This window comes from Miniopterus schreibersii, assembly GCF_964146895.1.
Source record: "Miniopterus schreibersii genome assembly, chromosome: 12".
Classification (NCBI taxonomy): Eukaryota; Metazoa; Chordata; class Mammalia; order Chiroptera; family Miniopteridae; genus Miniopterus; species Miniopterus schreibersii.
Genome location: NC_138112.1, coordinates 65,992,809 through 66,009,719, shown reverse-complemented (window position 1 = coordinate 66,009,719; position 16,911 = coordinate 65,992,809). Strand labels below are relative to the sequence as shown.

At 43.1% G+C, this 16,911-nt stretch overlaps 1 protein-coding gene and 1 pseudogene across 4 annotated transcripts; one reads left to right on the top strand and one right to left on the bottom strand.

The window, feature by feature from the left end:
- Positions 1–816: 816 nt before the first annotated feature.
- Positions 817–15,839, top strand: LOC308565743 (glycine N-phenylacetyltransferase-like). Of its 3 annotated transcripts, XM_081155326.1 has the most exons (7): positions 909–1,195; positions 5,244–5,339; positions 6,141–6,248; positions 7,732–7,836; positions 8,605–8,731; positions 10,052–10,223; positions 12,270–15,839. In XM_081155326.1, the coding sequence occupies exons 2-7, from the start codon at positions 5,262–5,264 to the stop codon at positions 12,670–12,672; spliced, it is 993 nt and encodes a 330-aa protein (XP_081011452.1). In that variant the 5' UTR covers positions 909–1,195; positions 5,244–5,261; the 3' UTR covers positions 12,673–15,839. The 3 variants fall into 3 exon arrangements, with proteins under 3 accessions (XP_081011453.1, XP_081011452.1, XP_081011454.1); XM_081155327.1 differs by lacking the exon at positions 7,732–7,836 and having other exon boundaries at positions 817–1,195; XM_081155328.1 differs by lacking the exon at positions 7,732–7,836 and having other exon boundaries at positions 931–1,195; positions 6,141–6,382.
- LOC308565595 (large ribosomal subunit protein eL6 pseudogene) lies at positions 4,013–4,650 on the bottom strand (annotated as a pseudogene). The gene has a single exon. The product of its transcript is annotated as a large ribosomal subunit protein eL6 pseudogene (transcript).
- Positions 15,840–16,911: the final 1,072 nt, after the last annotated feature.

Here is a 16,911-nt window from a genome sequence, read left to right as displayed (position 1 = left end):
AACAGAGCAATTGCAGTGATAAAAACAATTTAAAAGTAGGAAAAGGAAAGAAGAGGCAGGAGAAGCAGAACATTTTCCAAAGTGAAGAATGTCTTAAGATCGAAAGAAGTCACTTCAGGCTGAGTATGCAAAGAACTCATTAGCCATATTACTGGGCAACTTCAGAGCACCAAAGATCAAGAGAAGATCCTACAAAGTTCCAGAGAGAGGAACAGACTGGCTGTGTTCAGAAGGCCAGGAATCACCCTGACTTCAGACTTCTCAGGAGCAGCCTCAGGTACTTAGTAAAGAGAGAAGTGATATTATAGCTCTCAGGTCTGAGGCCTACAATCGTAAAGGTAGGCAAAACACGGGAGTCAAGTACAGCATAGGGCATGTAGTCAGTAATGTTGTATGATGTCAGATGGGTACTAGATGGATGCCAGTGATCACTTTGTAAATTGCATAAATGTCTAACCACTATGTTGTCAACCTGAAACTAATATAATATTGCACATCAAATGCAATTGAAATATTAATAATAAAGAAAAATACCAATAACATTTAAAAATATGAAAGACACTTAAAAAGATAGGCAAAAGAACATTTAATTAGAAGGGAAATTTTTTTAAAAATATGGACATACAATAACTCAGGAAGTTTAATCCTCTCTCTCTCTCTCTTTCAAAGGGAGTATAATCTACAGGCACATAGATTTTAAGTCACAGTTCTGTAGGCACTTCACAGATGTTAGCTCATTTAACTTACAAAGAAACCACACCCAGAAAGCAGAAATAGCCAGTAGTATTATTCACTCAACCTGCAGGTGAGAAAACTGAAGCACAAAGACTAGATAACTGGACAAAGACACACAACTAGAAAATAGATCCAACCCTGAGACACAACCAGCCTCCCAGGCTTGAAGAACCAGCTTTCCAAAGGTTCCCACCCAGAGGGAGGAACTGAATGCCTCTGGATCCCACACCAGCTAACGGAAGCTCCCCACCCCCCACCCCTCACCCCCACACCCCAGCATTTAAAAGGCCAAGGTCCGAATTAAGAGCGTCAGCTTAATGATTTCTGTAGAAAATTTACCAAGACACACATGGCAGGTCTGAGCCGTGCATGCCTGGATAAAAGGGATTTTCTCTTCTGGAAAAGCCTGCTGCTTCGCGTTTGTTCCTGAGGACCGGTCTGTGCGGAGCTCCCCACCCAGGTGAGAACTCATCTCCCTGGAGAGAACCGGTGCTTTGCAGCCGCCGGCTCCCTTCTCTCCTGCAGCAAATGACCTTGGTGGGGAAAATCAATGACCTTGCCGGCTTTAGCTAGGAAGTGCTTGAGCTTATTTGGTGATATTTGGAAAAGGGGGTCTATCCCAACTGAGAGACAGCCTTTCTGCACGCACTGTGTACACAGCAGAGGCACTGTGGAGAAATCCCTGGGAGGGATGAGTCAGTTCTTCGTTCTGAACAAATAAATTGATCTGAAGGGATGTGGGACGCTGGTGGGCGAAGGAAGAGGTGATGACATGGGCAGGAAAGGGTGCTTGACCCGAGTGAGGCTTGTTTAGCACCTCAGCCAGGAGGGTGACGCGCTGTTAAAACCCGAGGGGAAATGTGCAGAACGGCACGGGCCAGAGGGCAGGCCAGGTTTACTGTCCATTTAAGTCATGTGAAAAAGAAACTTAATTGGAAGGTTTTTATAGATAATGCCATAGCCATAAAATAGTTTTTTAACTTTTAAAATTTTGTTTAACATATTTGAATATTTTTTAAACTTTAAAAATGGGCATTTCTTTCGATCTAGCAATTCCACTTGTAAAAACTTTATCTTAAGAAAATAAACTTGGATATATATTAACAGAATATGTTTCCACCGAATATTATTAACAATAGAGAAAAACAGTAAACAACCCTGATGCCCAACAATAGGAAACTGGTTAAAAATATGTGTGGTACATGTGTGCAACGGAATAATAAAATATACTATATATTATATGTAATAATGAAATATAAATCTGTTATATGTACATGCTTATTAACATGCATGTTCTAAAAATATTTGATGACAAGAATTATGCCATTTTAAATTTAAAAACAAGTTACAAAATTCTTTATATATGACACGCCCCTATTTTGTAAAAAATGAAATAATGTATTAAAACAAATGGATATATATTCTCAAGTTAATAGTAGTTATTGCCTGGCCGGGCGTGGCTCAGCGGTTGAGCGTCCACCTAGGACCCAGGCGATCGGGGTTCGATTCCCGGTCAGGGCACATGCCCGGGTTGTGGGCTCGATCAATGACTCTCTCACATTGATGTTTCTATCTCTCTCTCCCCCTCTCCTTTCCTCTCTCTGAAATCAATAAAGATATTTAAAAAAAAAATAGTAGTTACTTCTGAATAGTGGAATTTTTCCTTTTTAAAAAAATAGTTTTTAGTATTTTGTTTTCCCTTCTAAATTTATCTTTCTATATTCTTAAAATGCTTGTGTATATGTTGCCCGTTTAATACGTGTAAGCACAGATTTACATATTAAAGTCGAGGGCTGTACTGTTTCATGCTCTACAGTTTCTCCTTTTACTTTAACACTGTCCCCTGTGTGTGTCCTAGTTCTTATGCTAATGGCCCTTGCAGGTGCAATACACCAACAGGCCGTCATCTATGTACCCTTCTCCCAGTGACAGGGACTGTGCCTTATTGCCCCCTATTTGCTGACGTGGCTTTATAAACCACTCTTGCGACCCAGTCTCTTTGTTTGAACTGCCCTTTGAAAGCATGTCGTCAGGGGCTGAGTGGGCCTGAAGCGCCCTGTGGCCTTTGGCCCTGTGACGCCCAAAGCTCACCCGCAGGGTTAGAGCCGCTTCGAGGCCCAGAGGCGCCAGGATGAAGGAAATGTTCTCTCTCTTAAGTATGACGATGGTTTGTTTCATGGGCTTACACGTGTGTCAGGTCTGTGGGCTTGTACACGCCGCATGCTTTTAATTACGCCCATTTAGATTACTCGGCATTAAAGCTGTTTTTAAAAGTCACAACAAAAACCATAATGATGCCAGCAGAGACTCTCCTCTCCCCAAACTAAGGAGTAGCCTTAGGGGGGATAAGGTGGCTGTTATTTTCCCCCAAAGGACTGACAAGCAACTGGGGACATAGGCACACGCAAGAGCCAAGAGTGTTCACTTGTGCAAAGCCCCGCAAACCTGCTCAAACAGCGGGTGCTGAAAAGTAAACGAGCTCTTTGGAACCAGAGACGTTTTCCCACTGAACACAAACATCACGGGTCCCATCTCTACAAGTCTCTGTGGCTGATCATTTCCAAAGAACATGTGTTTCTCAAACAAAAAAACGAGAGAGAGGGAGGGGGGGGGGAAGAGAAGGGGAGGGGAGGGGAGGGGAGGGGAGGGGAGGGGAGGGGAGGGGAGGGGAGGGGAGGGGAGGGGAGGGGAGGGGAGGAAGCCAGAGGTCTGGGAAGCCAGGGAGCCTCAGCACTAACCAGCGAAGTACATCAAACAGTCTTTTCTCTGCTTCCTTTAGGAAATGCTGATAATCATGACACACAAATACTGTCCTGTGCCGGGCACTCAGAGTTTTCTATGGGCTTTTTTAGTCACGTGATGCCAGTGAGTGGATCAGCTCATTTAACCTCACAAACAAACTCTGATGTAAATATTGGTATTATTCTCAGGGCACTCTTCACACTGAAAGCATTCACATTGTCACCTAGATTCAAGTTACACCCCATTTCTTCAAAATAAAAGGACAACCGAATGGGCTGGGTTGAATGACTATGTGGTTAGCTGCCACTAATAATATTAACAATAACAATAGTAAAAATAACATTCTTGAATTATTCTATGCAAGAAGCTCTTATATGCATTTAATACGTATTAACTCGTTTAACCCACACAATGACTGTTTTAAACAGATAAAGTGTCCAATTAGGTTTTTTGCACCCCCCGTTTGTGAGGTCAAGCCCGCTGGTGAGAGCAAACAGAGCAGAGGCAGCCCTGGGCTGAGGGGCCGCTTTGGCCTTTAGCAGCTGCTGCTCCTTGAAGCGAGCAGCGGCCTGATGTTCGGGGTTGTCACACCACTGGTGTCAGTCTTGGTGGAGGTGGCCATGACGAATTTCTGGCGTGTTCTGCACAGAGGAACTGAATTAAGGGACAGAGGTCCAGTCGCAGGCAGCAGGCCGCGGCTCAGCTGCTTCAGGAAAACCGCCCTCTTGCCTCTGGGGCGCCCTGTGAGGACAATCAGAAGGGCCCCGGGAGCCACTCTGGTCCCCAGCTTCCTCACATGCCCACTGAAGGCCTTCTTGCTGTGGCGCAGCAGCTTTCAAGGCACATCTTCAGGTGGAGAGTATCTAGGCATTTTTCAAAGTGTGACAACTTTGGTACCACTATTCTTGTTGCCACCAACTGGTTTTGTGACAGTTGCAAGAACTTCTCCGTTTTAAACTTTTCGATCCTGGATTTAGCCGCTGATTACTTCCTCTTGTGACAAATATAGGTCAGTGCCTCCGACCAGGACAGGGTTTGGTCGCAGTGGGGCTTCCTCTTCTTTCACGCCCTGGCCTTGGGGTGACTCTTCTTAGGCTTGCCACCAGCATCAGCCTTCTTGGCTTCAGGCTTCTTCTCCTTAGTATCCGGTTTCTCAGCTTCTTTACCTGCCATCTTGCAAGATAGGAAAGAGACAATAATTTTCTAGGTAGAGCCTGTTTTTATTAAGATTAATGAGCAACCATGATACCAAGAGGGTTACTTTCTGAAGCTTACAGAGCTTGTTGGTGGTGGCTAATCATTGACAGTAACCTAATCCCAAAAGATGCACTAGAGTACTGAAGAACATGTTTGTTAAAACAAATGTGTCTTTAATAGAAATTCTGGGTAGTGTAAGAAACTGAAGTGCAATTTTTCAGAAAAAGAACCATGTGCTTCTGCCAGTCTCCTCGTTTGGCCTTAGTGAGGACTTCAGGGAGGTTGACACCAATAAAGGACACTGAAGAGAGTGGTGGTCATTAGCACAGAACCTGCTACTCTTGTGTCTTGGTGGTGGTCCCCTCAGAACTTCTGGGGTGCCCTTATTTCATGGTAAGACTAGAAATCCAGAGTGACCCTACTTTCAATCCCTCTCCCAAGGCAGTTACTTTAGAAGCGGGCAGGCTTATCCTACCTGTTACCGTCTAAGGTTCAGGTAAAGGTGTGGATCTAGTTCCTGTGCCTTCAGCATCTTCTCATTCCTGGCTGTCTGTTGATCCTTCCTCTAGCCTGAAAGAGCTGCCACGATGCTCCACTTGCAGGGCCCACAGATGCTGCAGATGCTACAAACATCCTTGAGGAAGAGCCTCCCTGAGTCCTTAAAGGTGAGAGGGCGACAGGCTCAGGGAAACAAAGGGCCGCGTCTTCCTGTGATGGAAGCGGGAAGGAGAAGGAGCTTTTAAGAGCATCTGTTTTGTGGCGGGAATTCACTCAGGCTACGTCTCATTCGGTTCACATCACCTCTTTGCAAGGGAGGTGTGTTTGGGACCTCTTTGTAGGATCTTTGCTATTTCGTGTGAACAAATTAAAAATGAAGGTTGGTCCATCCATATCACAGAATGCTCTACAGTCATTAAAATTATTTGTTTATTGAAAAAGAAATATGATTAGACTATATTTATTTAATGGATAAAAACATTTCAAAATTACATGTTCCTAAAATGTTCCATTTTGTGGGATTTGTGGTGGGTGTACATGAATAGAAGGAAATCTATTAAAAGATTTTTTTTGCCTTTTTGTGAATCGAGGTATAATTGACATCTATTACATTAAGTGTGTATTAAATTCTATAATGGGAGAGTTCATGATCTTTATTCATAAATTTAATTGGCCTGAATGTTTTATAGTGTGAATATATTTTTAAAAGAATCACTTATTAGGGCTAAAAACTCGAACTTAAAATTGGTTTGTAGAAATGGTCATTAGAGTCCTTGCAATTATAATATTCCATAATTTCATAGAAGTAACCCTGGGGGAAACTGGGTTTTCTGTTGTGAGTACATGGAACAGAGTTAATGAGGCTGTTGTAAGGATCCTCGCCTGCGTGTCTTTACCACGCCGACACCTGGAAACCCGCTTTCGCAGCCCCTGGGTGCTGACCCTCCCATTTTCTTGGAATGCTGCAGGTGTATGGGACCGTTTTCCACATGAACCAGGGAAACCCGTTCAAGCTAAAGGCCCTGGTGGACAGGTGGCCCGATTTCAACACGGTGGTTGTCCGCCCTCAGGAGCAGGTAGGCGCCCGGCGTGGAATGAACGCGCGTCTGTGTTTGTATTTGCTAAGTGCTTGTCAGGCACCTGGCGATGAACTGCAGACATGGGGACAGTCCCCGCCCTCAAGAAGCCCACAGCCTGCAGGAGAACACAGGTAAGCCCACAGATAAGTGACAGTCTGGTGTCAAATGTGCAGCAACAGGAGAATGCGTGAGATGATGATTGCCCGGCCACTGTGCCGTCACCTCAATCTATCCAAAATAATATTGAATGACAACTGTCATTGAAAAATGAAAGTCAAAAAAAAGTAACACAGGAGGAGCTGATTAAAACTATATATGGTACATTTTCATGCTCATTCACTGCTTTAGTTTGTTTTCAAGACAGGACCCCAAACAGCATCCTGGTCATGCTGAGGACCAAACACCCTTAGTTATTTCTTGCCTCTGGTTTGTGGGAAGGGAGGCACCCAAGGGAAGGCTGTGCTGATTTAAGGTTATGTTGATGGCACGGACAAGAGGCTGATCTTTTGTTAAAGATATTAGAGGAACGTTTCCCGGACTAGACATCTGTATTGTAATGGATCAAACCCTAACTCCATTTTTACCTCTTCTACCTTTTATAAACACCGAGCCTGGAACCACACCAACTCACCGTGCTAACTGCCAACCTCCCGTTGTGATCCTGCCTTCCACTGAGAGGCTGCAGGGTATCGGAACCAACCATCATCAGAAAAGTCAATAAAACTGCGCATGTTTTAACGAACTATAGAAATGATCCCTGAAAGTATAGTCTTAAAACAGGGCATTTAAAAAAAAATCCCATATGTAGTAGAGGTTGCAGGGAAAGGGTCAGAGATGCTTCCTCGTGGAAAGTTTACCAAAACTGCATGTGAAAGATAAATAAGACTTTTTTATAGAGGATCAGGGCCAGACTTCATCCAAAGCAGACAAAATAACAATTGCGAGGCATAGGGTCTAAAACAACACAGTGAATTAGGGAAATTGAAGAGCAAAATGACATGGCTGGAGTTGCTGGTTACGTATTGTGATAACGTTTAACAGTTAATGAAATGAAATAGCTAAAATATCTCAAAACCAAAAATGTATACTTACATTTTAATAAATCAACTAAATATCTAAAGTTGTTAATATTAAAATATTAAAAATATTATTACTTGTTATAACTTGTATAGCAGTGAAATTGATAAAAAAAATCACCAAATTAAATAATTTGAAAATAAAGACTGAATTATTGATAGAAACCTGAATGAGAAATGTTATTTGAGCTACTTTCAAAACTACAATTTTAAAAATAAGGTTTTCCAGCTTATGAGAGATAATTCCCATATAAGACTGAGTGAGTTGAAGATGTAGAATGTGTAGATTGGATACACATATACTGCAAAATGATCACCGCCATAGTTGGAGCTGACACCTCCACCCTGTCACACAGTTCCCATTTCTTTTTTGTGGTGAAAATATTTCAGATTTTCTCTCTTAGCAGCTTCCAAGCCTACAGAATACAATATTACTCACTACAGTCACCATGCTGTACAGTAGATCCTCAGAACTTCTTCATCTGATAACTTTTCTCTGGTTTCATCTGGTGCGTATTCTAAGTCTGTTACCTCTGTCAATGCTGATAAAGACATGTTCACAGCCCACATGTTCTACAAAGTCTTTGGACTAGAGCAAGATCTATTCTTTTGGCCAAAGATTTTGCTTGTCAGTTTACTTTCTACTTGGGTTTTATAAAGGTTAAAACAATAACTTTTTTTAAAATGTTGCATCTTTATTTAGAAAATCACTAGTGATGTTTAGAAAGATCTGACCATTGCATTTGCCTGTTCCTAAGAATTTGCAGAGCATGGTAGATTGTGAACACTTGCCTATTCTGATTTGTTTTAAAAATTGTAAGAAGGGAACACAACGTATCTTCGGGAGTTTTTGTTGTTGTTGTCACTGGTTTGTTTTTGTGATTTTTTTTTTTTTTTTTTTTTTTTACTGCAGTCATTGGAGCTAACACTTTTACTACCAGAGAATGAACCTGTACAAAAGATATTTTACCAAAAGTCTGAATGTCTGTCCTGTGCTTTTTGAAAGAAATGTTAAATTCCAAACGAGTCATTTTTCTTTCAAATTTTAAAGCAATAGCTGAGCTAAGAATAGTTTTGTTCAGGACATTTTTTACTATTAGTTGAATAAGGAAGCCCTTGACCTCCTAATATAAATAATTCCTCAATAAAGGCAATACACCACCAACAAAAACTCACATTTTAGTATTTAAAAAGATCATAGTATATAACGGAACACTGAAAAAGGAATGGCCATCATGAAACACAAATATCGATTCTACTTTTCCCAACCCAAACAGGAGATGGCGGATGACTGCGATCACTACACCAACACCTACCAAATCTACTCCAGGGACCCCAAGAACTGTCAGGAATTCCTTAGCTCACCAGAAGTCATCGACTGGAAGCAACATTTGCAGATCCAGAGTAAGGGGACTGGGATGCGTGCCGGTTGCTGGGATCTCCCATGCCTGCACCCGGAGGGTCGCTTTCCATTTTCAGTAACACCCCTACACCTCGTATCTCTCCACTTCAAGCCCCAGGCACTCGGCCCGCTCTCCATTCTCTCTCTCAGCTGCCACCACCTTCACAGTGAACTAGAACCTGAAAATTGCAATGCATGGCATTTGCAAAGGAAATCACGAGTAATGTAATTTCTTACTAGCTAAGGGCTCAGATTTATCTTCCAGGGTCTGTTCGGGCTCGTGAGGATGGGAGCAGAGCTTCCCCTCTGCCTCACCTGCTTTATCCTTCTGTCATATTTACAAAGGAGAAATCCAGTGGTTGAAAATATGCTCTCTGGAGTCAAACGACCCAAGTTTGTGACCTTGTTGGGCCTATAATTAGTTATGTGATCTAGGGCAAGTAACACCCTCTCTGTGGGTCAGTTTCCTTATGGATAAAAATGAAGATTATAATAGTATTCATTGAATGATTAATTGGGACCTTGACTGGGAAATGCTTAGCACCCATCATGTCTGGTTTTATCCGTTGGTTTCCAAACCATCCCAAAACAATAACTTAAAACAACCATGATTTATTAGCTCACAATTTTGTGGGACAGCACGTTAGACAGTACTCAGCTGGGTGGCTCTTCAGCTCGTCTCTCCTAGACTCACCCATGTGCCTGCGGTCCGCTGGGTTTGTCTACGAGCTGGTGGGACTAGGCCACCGCCTCGGGCCTGGGTGTTGTTAGCTTTGCTTGTGCTGGCTGTCGACTGAGCTGGTGGAAGTGGATTGGGCAACGTATAAAAGCCACAGGGTTTTCCAAAGCAGAAAGAGAGGCAAGAAAAGTAAAATAAAAAAATAAAAAGGAAGAGAGGGCAAGACTCAGTGCACCATCCCTCTTCAAGCTTCTCACTGAATTACCTTTACTATTGGCCCGCTGGCTAAGGCGAGTTTCATGGTCAAGCCCAGAATCATATCGGAGGGAAAGTCAGGACAGTGAGGGAAGAGCTCGCCTCTCGAGCTCTGTAACCACCGCCCGCTGCCGGGAGGGCGCTGACTTGCTCAGTACATGTTGGTCACCACATCTACACCTCATCTCCTCTGACAGTCAGACCGTACTGGGATGTGCTCAAGAATCACAGTGTTGTCCCAGTTTTAAATTTAAAAAAATGTGGGAGTGATTTAGCCATGATCCGACAGAAGCCATGTCATGACTGACCACAGGTTTTGAGGCTCCCCAGCTCCTGTCTTCGAAAGGGAACAGTGCCGTCTCACTCATTCCTTGTTTTCTCCACCTAGGCTCACAGTCCAACCTGCACGAGGTCATAGAAAATCTCGTAGCTGTTAAGCTGGGCCAGGTCAAGCGAACGCAATGCAACCTCTATATGATGTCTCAGACAGCAAAGAAACTGGTCCCTTCCCTGCTGGATGCACAGAAGTCCCCGCCCGGCGGTGGCCCGGGCCGTTCCATGTAAGTGCGGCCACAGCAGCCGGCTGCGCCACTCGGGCCTCTCACTGCCGCGGGAGCCCGGGCGCTAGTTTTCGGGCTGCTGTGAAAAATCACCTCCAACGGGCGGCTTAAGACCACAGACCTTTATCTCTGAAGTCAAGGTGTCGGCAAGCCAGCCTTCCCTTCCAAGCCTCTAGGAGAGAATCCTTCCCTGTCTCTTCCAGCTTCTGGGGCTCTGAGCATTCCTTGGCTTGTGGCTTCATCACTCAAGTCTCTGATTTTGTGCTCGTATGGCCTTCTCCGTGCGTGGCTGCCCTTCTGTCCATTATAAGGATTATCGTTGCATTTAAGGTTCAGGATGGTTTCACGTTGATCTCCTTAATTTATTTACATCTGCAAAGGCCCTTTTGGAAATAAGGTCACCTTTTTGGGTTCCAGATGAGAATATCTTTTGAGGGCACACACCATTCAGCACACTCTAACTCCCAACTTCTCCAATTTTTTGTGTGGGCTCCTAATGACCCATTTTCTGCAGAGCAGCCAGAGTAATCTTATTTTTAGGACATGTCCCTCTCCTCTTAAAAGACTCTAGTGCTTCTTGCCTCACCTTGGAAGAATTCTGAACTCCCCCACGGCCCTACAAGAGCCAGCATCCACCTACCTTTCAGACCGCATCTCTCTTGCTTGCTCCCCAACACCGCTGGTTTTCTTCCCACTGCTGATCATCCCAAGCTCAGGTCCTTTGGATCAGCTCTTCCCTCTGCCTAAAATGTCTCCCCCCACCCCCCACCCCCCATTCCTTACTCACATGACTTCTTTTGTTACTCAGGACTTTTCAAATGACACCTCACCACAGGGTCCCGGCTGCCCCACCCACCTGAAGTCGCTTCCCTGTTATTTTCCACACATGACCCAGTTCTGGGTTCTTTATAGCACGTACGATTGTCTGGAGTTAGCCAACTTAGTTCACTCACAGACTCATTTGATGTTTGAATTCCCCCAACAGTATCGCAGCCCCTTCCCCCGCAGAGCAGCCGCTTTCTCTGCTTGTTGAACGATAGAGCCTCGCAGGGCCTGGTATACAGCAGGTGCTGCAGAAAGATGTGTTGAGTGAATTTGCTTCGCAGAACAAAAGATTTCCAATAAAGAGAATTTCAACGCATTGCATATTTTCTCCCATTGATGCCTAGTCGAATACAGAACAGAATTAAAGACTGATGGCAGAGATTTGGCCTGAGGATGCCCAGTCCCATGGCCCTCTGTGTGTTAAGATTCATGGAAAAGCTTTAGTCAGATTTCATCACACGTTACACCTAAAACATACACCTCTAATTCCATAATCCCATTGGATTTTCTTGTCCATCCCATGAGATAGACAAAGGAGAAGATATTATCCCCCCTTTCCTGCCAGAAAACAGGCTCAGATGAAGAAATGGCTGGTTCAGGTCGGGCGGAAGCTCAAGGCATAACTGGGGCTTGAGTGTCCACCTTCTAGGTCTCCACTGTGGGCTCTCCCAGGACCCCTCGGAGGCCCCTGACCCCACAGCAGAAGCCTTCAGACTCCAGTGTTCTGTGCTGGGGGCCGCCTGCACTCCACACCACGGCCCCCTCTGCACTTGAGCTTTCCCACAGCGGCCAAGGGCCCTCTGCTACCCGCATTTCACGTACAGCCTGTTAGCCTGTGCCTGGGGCACTTGTTTATTTTCTGTGTCTCTGTTTTTCTTATCTGTAAGTTCCCTCATCTTAAGTGGAAAGTCAGAGCAATGTCCAGAAGAACAATACTTAATTTTTATGTAATTCTTATCGTTTGTGTGGCACAACTCCTATACTTAAACAGTAGCTCACACAATATTTATATTCTGCCTTTTGATGAGGACGCTCTTAATCTCCCTATTTTATGAAGAAAGAAAAAAAAAGAAGGCAGAGAGACATTTAGACATTTCCTTGCCTGCTCAGATGATGCATCCAGGCATGCTGGCTGTAGCTGCATTGTCTCAACACAGTTTGGGCGGGGAATAGAATCCTATCCAGTGTGTGATATTATGGCTGTTCTCTTTTTCCTAACAGTAATGAAGAGCTCTTTAAACTTTCTTCCCTCGATGTTACTCATGCTTCCCTGGTGAACAAATTCTGGCATTTTGGTGGCAATGAGAGGAGCCAGAGATTCATAGAGCGCTGTATCCAGACTTTTCCCACCTGCTGTCTGCTGGGGCCTGAGGGGACCCCTGTGTCCTGGAACCTGATGGAGTACACAGGAGAGATGCGGATGGGGGCCACCCTGCCTGAGTACCGGGGCCAGGGCCTCTCATCCCATGCATTGTTTGTCAGTACCCAGGCTCTGGAGAAACTCGGTTTTCCCTTATATAACCATACGGACAAAGCCAACCTTTCCGTACAGAAAATCAGTCACAATCTGCACCATGTCCGCTTGCCCTGTGATTGGAACCAGTGGCAATGTGTGCCTCTGTGAAGCGGCCCTGAACCCAAGACGGTGCGGGTGGGTGGTCGTGTAGCAGGAGGAACATACGGTGGATGGAGAGAAAAAGGAATGATGCTCAGCAGTGGAAATTCATGCTAGTGGAGCTCTGGGGAAGCAGTGTGAGTGGCCCACAGGACCAACAGGGTCCCTGCCGACTGGGCCCCGCTGCCGCAATGTGCTCCTGGGCTCCTATCTCCCATGTGGGTAGAGCGCCAATGGCAAATTTGCCAGTTTTGCCAACAAGTGGTATTATGAGTAGTATGATTTCTCGCCTCTCGTTTCATTACCTGTCCTTTTAGTCACCCCAGTTTTACTGAGGTATAACTGACAAAGTTGTAATATATTTAAAGTATGCAGTGTGATAATTTGATATGTATGAGCTCATTGTGAAAGAATTCCCACAATCAAGTTAATTAACGCATCCATCACCTAACAGGCTGACCTATATTTTTTGTTAAGAATGCTTATGTCCAACTGTCTTAGCAAATTTCAGTGATACAATAGAGTCTTATCAACTATGGTCACCACGATCCACAGTAGATCCTCAGAACGTATCCATCTTATAACTGAAAGTTTGTACCCGTTCCCCAAACCTCTCTCTCTTCCCTCCACTTCCCCGCCCTGGCAACCAGCATTCTACTCTTGTTTCCAAGAGTTTGAGGGTTTTTTAGTTTCCACATATAAGTGATCCCATGTTGCACTTGAGTTTGTCTGTGTGGCTTATTTCACTGGTTTACCAATATCTTTTACTGCATAGGGTTAGTAAGGGAAATATTCGTCATCAATAAAGAATCCCTGCAACCCTCTAGTCTAGTAACGCCATTTATCTTTCTTTCTAGCTGCATCTTTCTCCTTATTTAGACTGTGTCCACAAAATACAGAGCAAAAGAATTTAAGTATCTTGTCATATTACAATAGCAAGAAAATTTAACATCTTGATACCAGGAAAAATACACATGCAAAAAATCGTAAAGCAGTTCTTCGTCCATAAAGCAAAAGGGTTTAAATTGAAGGTAAATCAGGGCAAATATATAAAATTGCATATAATTTGTAAAATGTTATTATGCATAACACCTTATTGTGTAAAATAGACTAAAATTATAAATATTGAATCTAACCTTTTTCTAAATGGACAGGAGAAAAGAAAATTTGACATGTTATCGACTTGTTTCAAGTTGTAGTATGAGCACAAATTAGACAAGACTACTCTGGGTAGAGAGAACTTTTTCCAATGTAATTTTCTATTGTGTGTGAGGAGGATTTTATTGTTAATAGCAGATATTATTCTTATACCCAAATGTAGGGCATTTTATACAATTTAAGGATATACTATGTTGAAAATAATCCTCCCGCTAACACTGTATGGTATGCACTAATGTCTTCTGCAGTTCCAGAGAATTACAGCTTCAAAAATGGTCTCGACGATGACTTTGCATCCAATTTTCTCCTGTAATACAGGCCACCACTCTAAAGTTTCAGAAAGGGGGAACAAATGATTTTGCATTGCAATGAAATATATACTTAAGGTAATGAACTTCATGTCTTCCTCTTAAAGGAATTTGAGCATAGAATAGTGCATTAATTTATTAACACATCAATAAAGCTAAACAGCAAAACAATGTTCACGTCATAAATGTGTGGGTGTGACACGGTATGAGTATCAGAGAAGACAGACACTGGGGATGTGCCAATGGTAGGGAAAGCGGAGAATTCTCCAAGCCGGAGCCTCATGGAAAAGGCCGGATGACCTCAGAGTGCGCTGTCTAAGCGCTTTCCTGTGATAGCTGTTAGCTGTGAGCCTCATTGCAAAACTGGAACCTTCTGAGTACTGAAAACAAGAAACGGCACCGCTTCTAGTGATAAATCATATTAGTGGTTTCTCTTTATCTGAAAAGGGCTTCCTTTGACCTAAACTTTTGAAGAATATGTTCACTTGATACAGAATTATATGAATGTTTTCCCCAGAAGCACGTTTTACGGTGTTCCAATGCATCCTAACTTGCAGTCATGACAGGTCAACCATAATTCTTATCATTGGTCCTTATAAGAAATGTGTTTTGTTCTCTGACTGATTTGTAATATCTATCTATCTATCTATCTATCTATCTATCTATCTATCTATCTATCTATCTATCATCTATCTATCTACTTACTTCCTTAACTGTAGTTTAAAAAATAATATGAGATCTTGAAAGGAACAGAACAGAGAGCAAAAAAATAGAAAGAGGCCTTATGGTAAATTAATATTTGAGAAAGGAGACAAGAACATACAATGGGGTAAAGATAGAAAACATAGTAATATCTCAGACATTTCACATAGCAATACATTTTCTGATATATCTCCTCGGGCAAGGGAAACAAAAGAAAAAATAAACAAATGGGACTACATCAAACTTAAAAGTTTTGCACAGCAAAGAAAACCATCAACAAAATGAAAAGACAACCCACTGAATGGGAGAACATATTCGCCAATACATCTGATAAGAGGTTATATCCAAAATTGATGAAGAACTTAGAACACTCAACACCAAAAATCAAACAATCCAATTCAAAATGGGCAAAGGATCTGAATAGACACTGCTCCAAAGAGCACAGACAGATGGCCAATAGACATATGAAAAGATGCTCAACGTCCCTAATCATCAGAGAAATGCAAAGTAAAACCACAAGGAGATGTCACCTCACACCTGTCAGAATGGCTATCACCAATAAATCAACAAACAACAAATTTTGATGAAGATGTGGAGTAAGGGAGCCCTTGTGCACTGTTGGTGGAATCCAGATAATTGCAGTCACTGGGAAAACCAGTATGGAGTTCGCTAAAAAAATTAAAAATGAAACTGCCCTCTGACCCAAGATTCCACTCCTGTTTATTTATCTGAAAAGACCCAAAACACTAATTTGAAAGAATATATGCACCCCTCTGTTTGTTGCAACATTATTTATAATAGCCAAGATCTGGACGCAGCCCAAGTGCCTATCAGTAAATGAGTTGATAAAAAAAATGTGGTACATTTACACGGTGGGATACTACTCAGCCATAAAAAAGAAGGAAATGTTACCTTTTGCAACAGCATGGATGGAACTGGAGAATATTATTCTAAGTGAAACAAGTCAATCAGAGAAAAACAAATACCATGAGATTTCACTTACATGTGGAATCTAAAGAACAAAATAAACTAACAAAATAGGAACAAACTCATAGCTGTCAGAGGAGAGGGGTAGGGAGGCTGGGTGAAAAAGGCAAAGGGATTAAACAAACAAAAACAAACCCTCCTAGACAACAGAATGGTCCTCAGGAGAAGGAAATGGGGGTAGGAGGAGGCGAAGGAAGGTAAAGGGGGGAAAAGGGTGATGGAAAGAGACAGAGATGTGACTTGGGATGGTGAACACACAATACAATATGCAGATGATGTATTTTAAACTTATATAATTTTATCAACCAATGTAATCCCAATAAATTCAACTAAATTAAATTAAATTAAAAAAAATAATAATGATATGAGATCTTAACAAATATGTCAGTGCTTAGCACAGCACGGCTATCGACAAGCACAGTGTCGTACAAGCACCCAGAACTCATCCATCTGGCGTAACAGACGCTGTTTGCTCTGTGAGCAGCAGCCCCTTCCTTACCTTTCCCACACGCGGCCGTGGTAAGCACCACTCCACCCTCTGCTTCTCTAAGGGCCACTGCTTTAGAGGCCTCCTATAAGTGGAATCATGCATCCTTTGTCCTGTGACTGGCTTGCTTCACTTAGCATGTCCTCAGGTTTCATCCATGTTGTCACATATTGCAGGATTTTCCTCGATTTGAAAGGCTGAGTAATATTCCGTGGTACTTACAGGCCACATTTTCTTGATCAGTTCATCTGTCGAGAGACACTCACGTTGCTTCCACAACTTGGCTATTGTGAAGGAGACTGCAGTGAGCATGGGAGCGCAGAAAGCAATTCGAGATCCTGATACCAGTTCCTGTGGCTATCTTCCCAGAAGGGGGACTGCTGTGTAAGAAGGGCAGTGTAGTGTGTGTGTGTGTGTGTGTGTGTGTAAGTCTCATCCTGATTGTGACAGGGGCCACACAATCCTACATTCCTATCACCGGTGCACAAAAGTCCCCATTTCCCCACATTCTTGCCAACACTTGTTCCCCCAAAACTGAGCACAGGCAGAAAGAACTCAGAACCCTACCGTGTGAGTGCTATCACTCACTGCTCCTTTAGATACAGA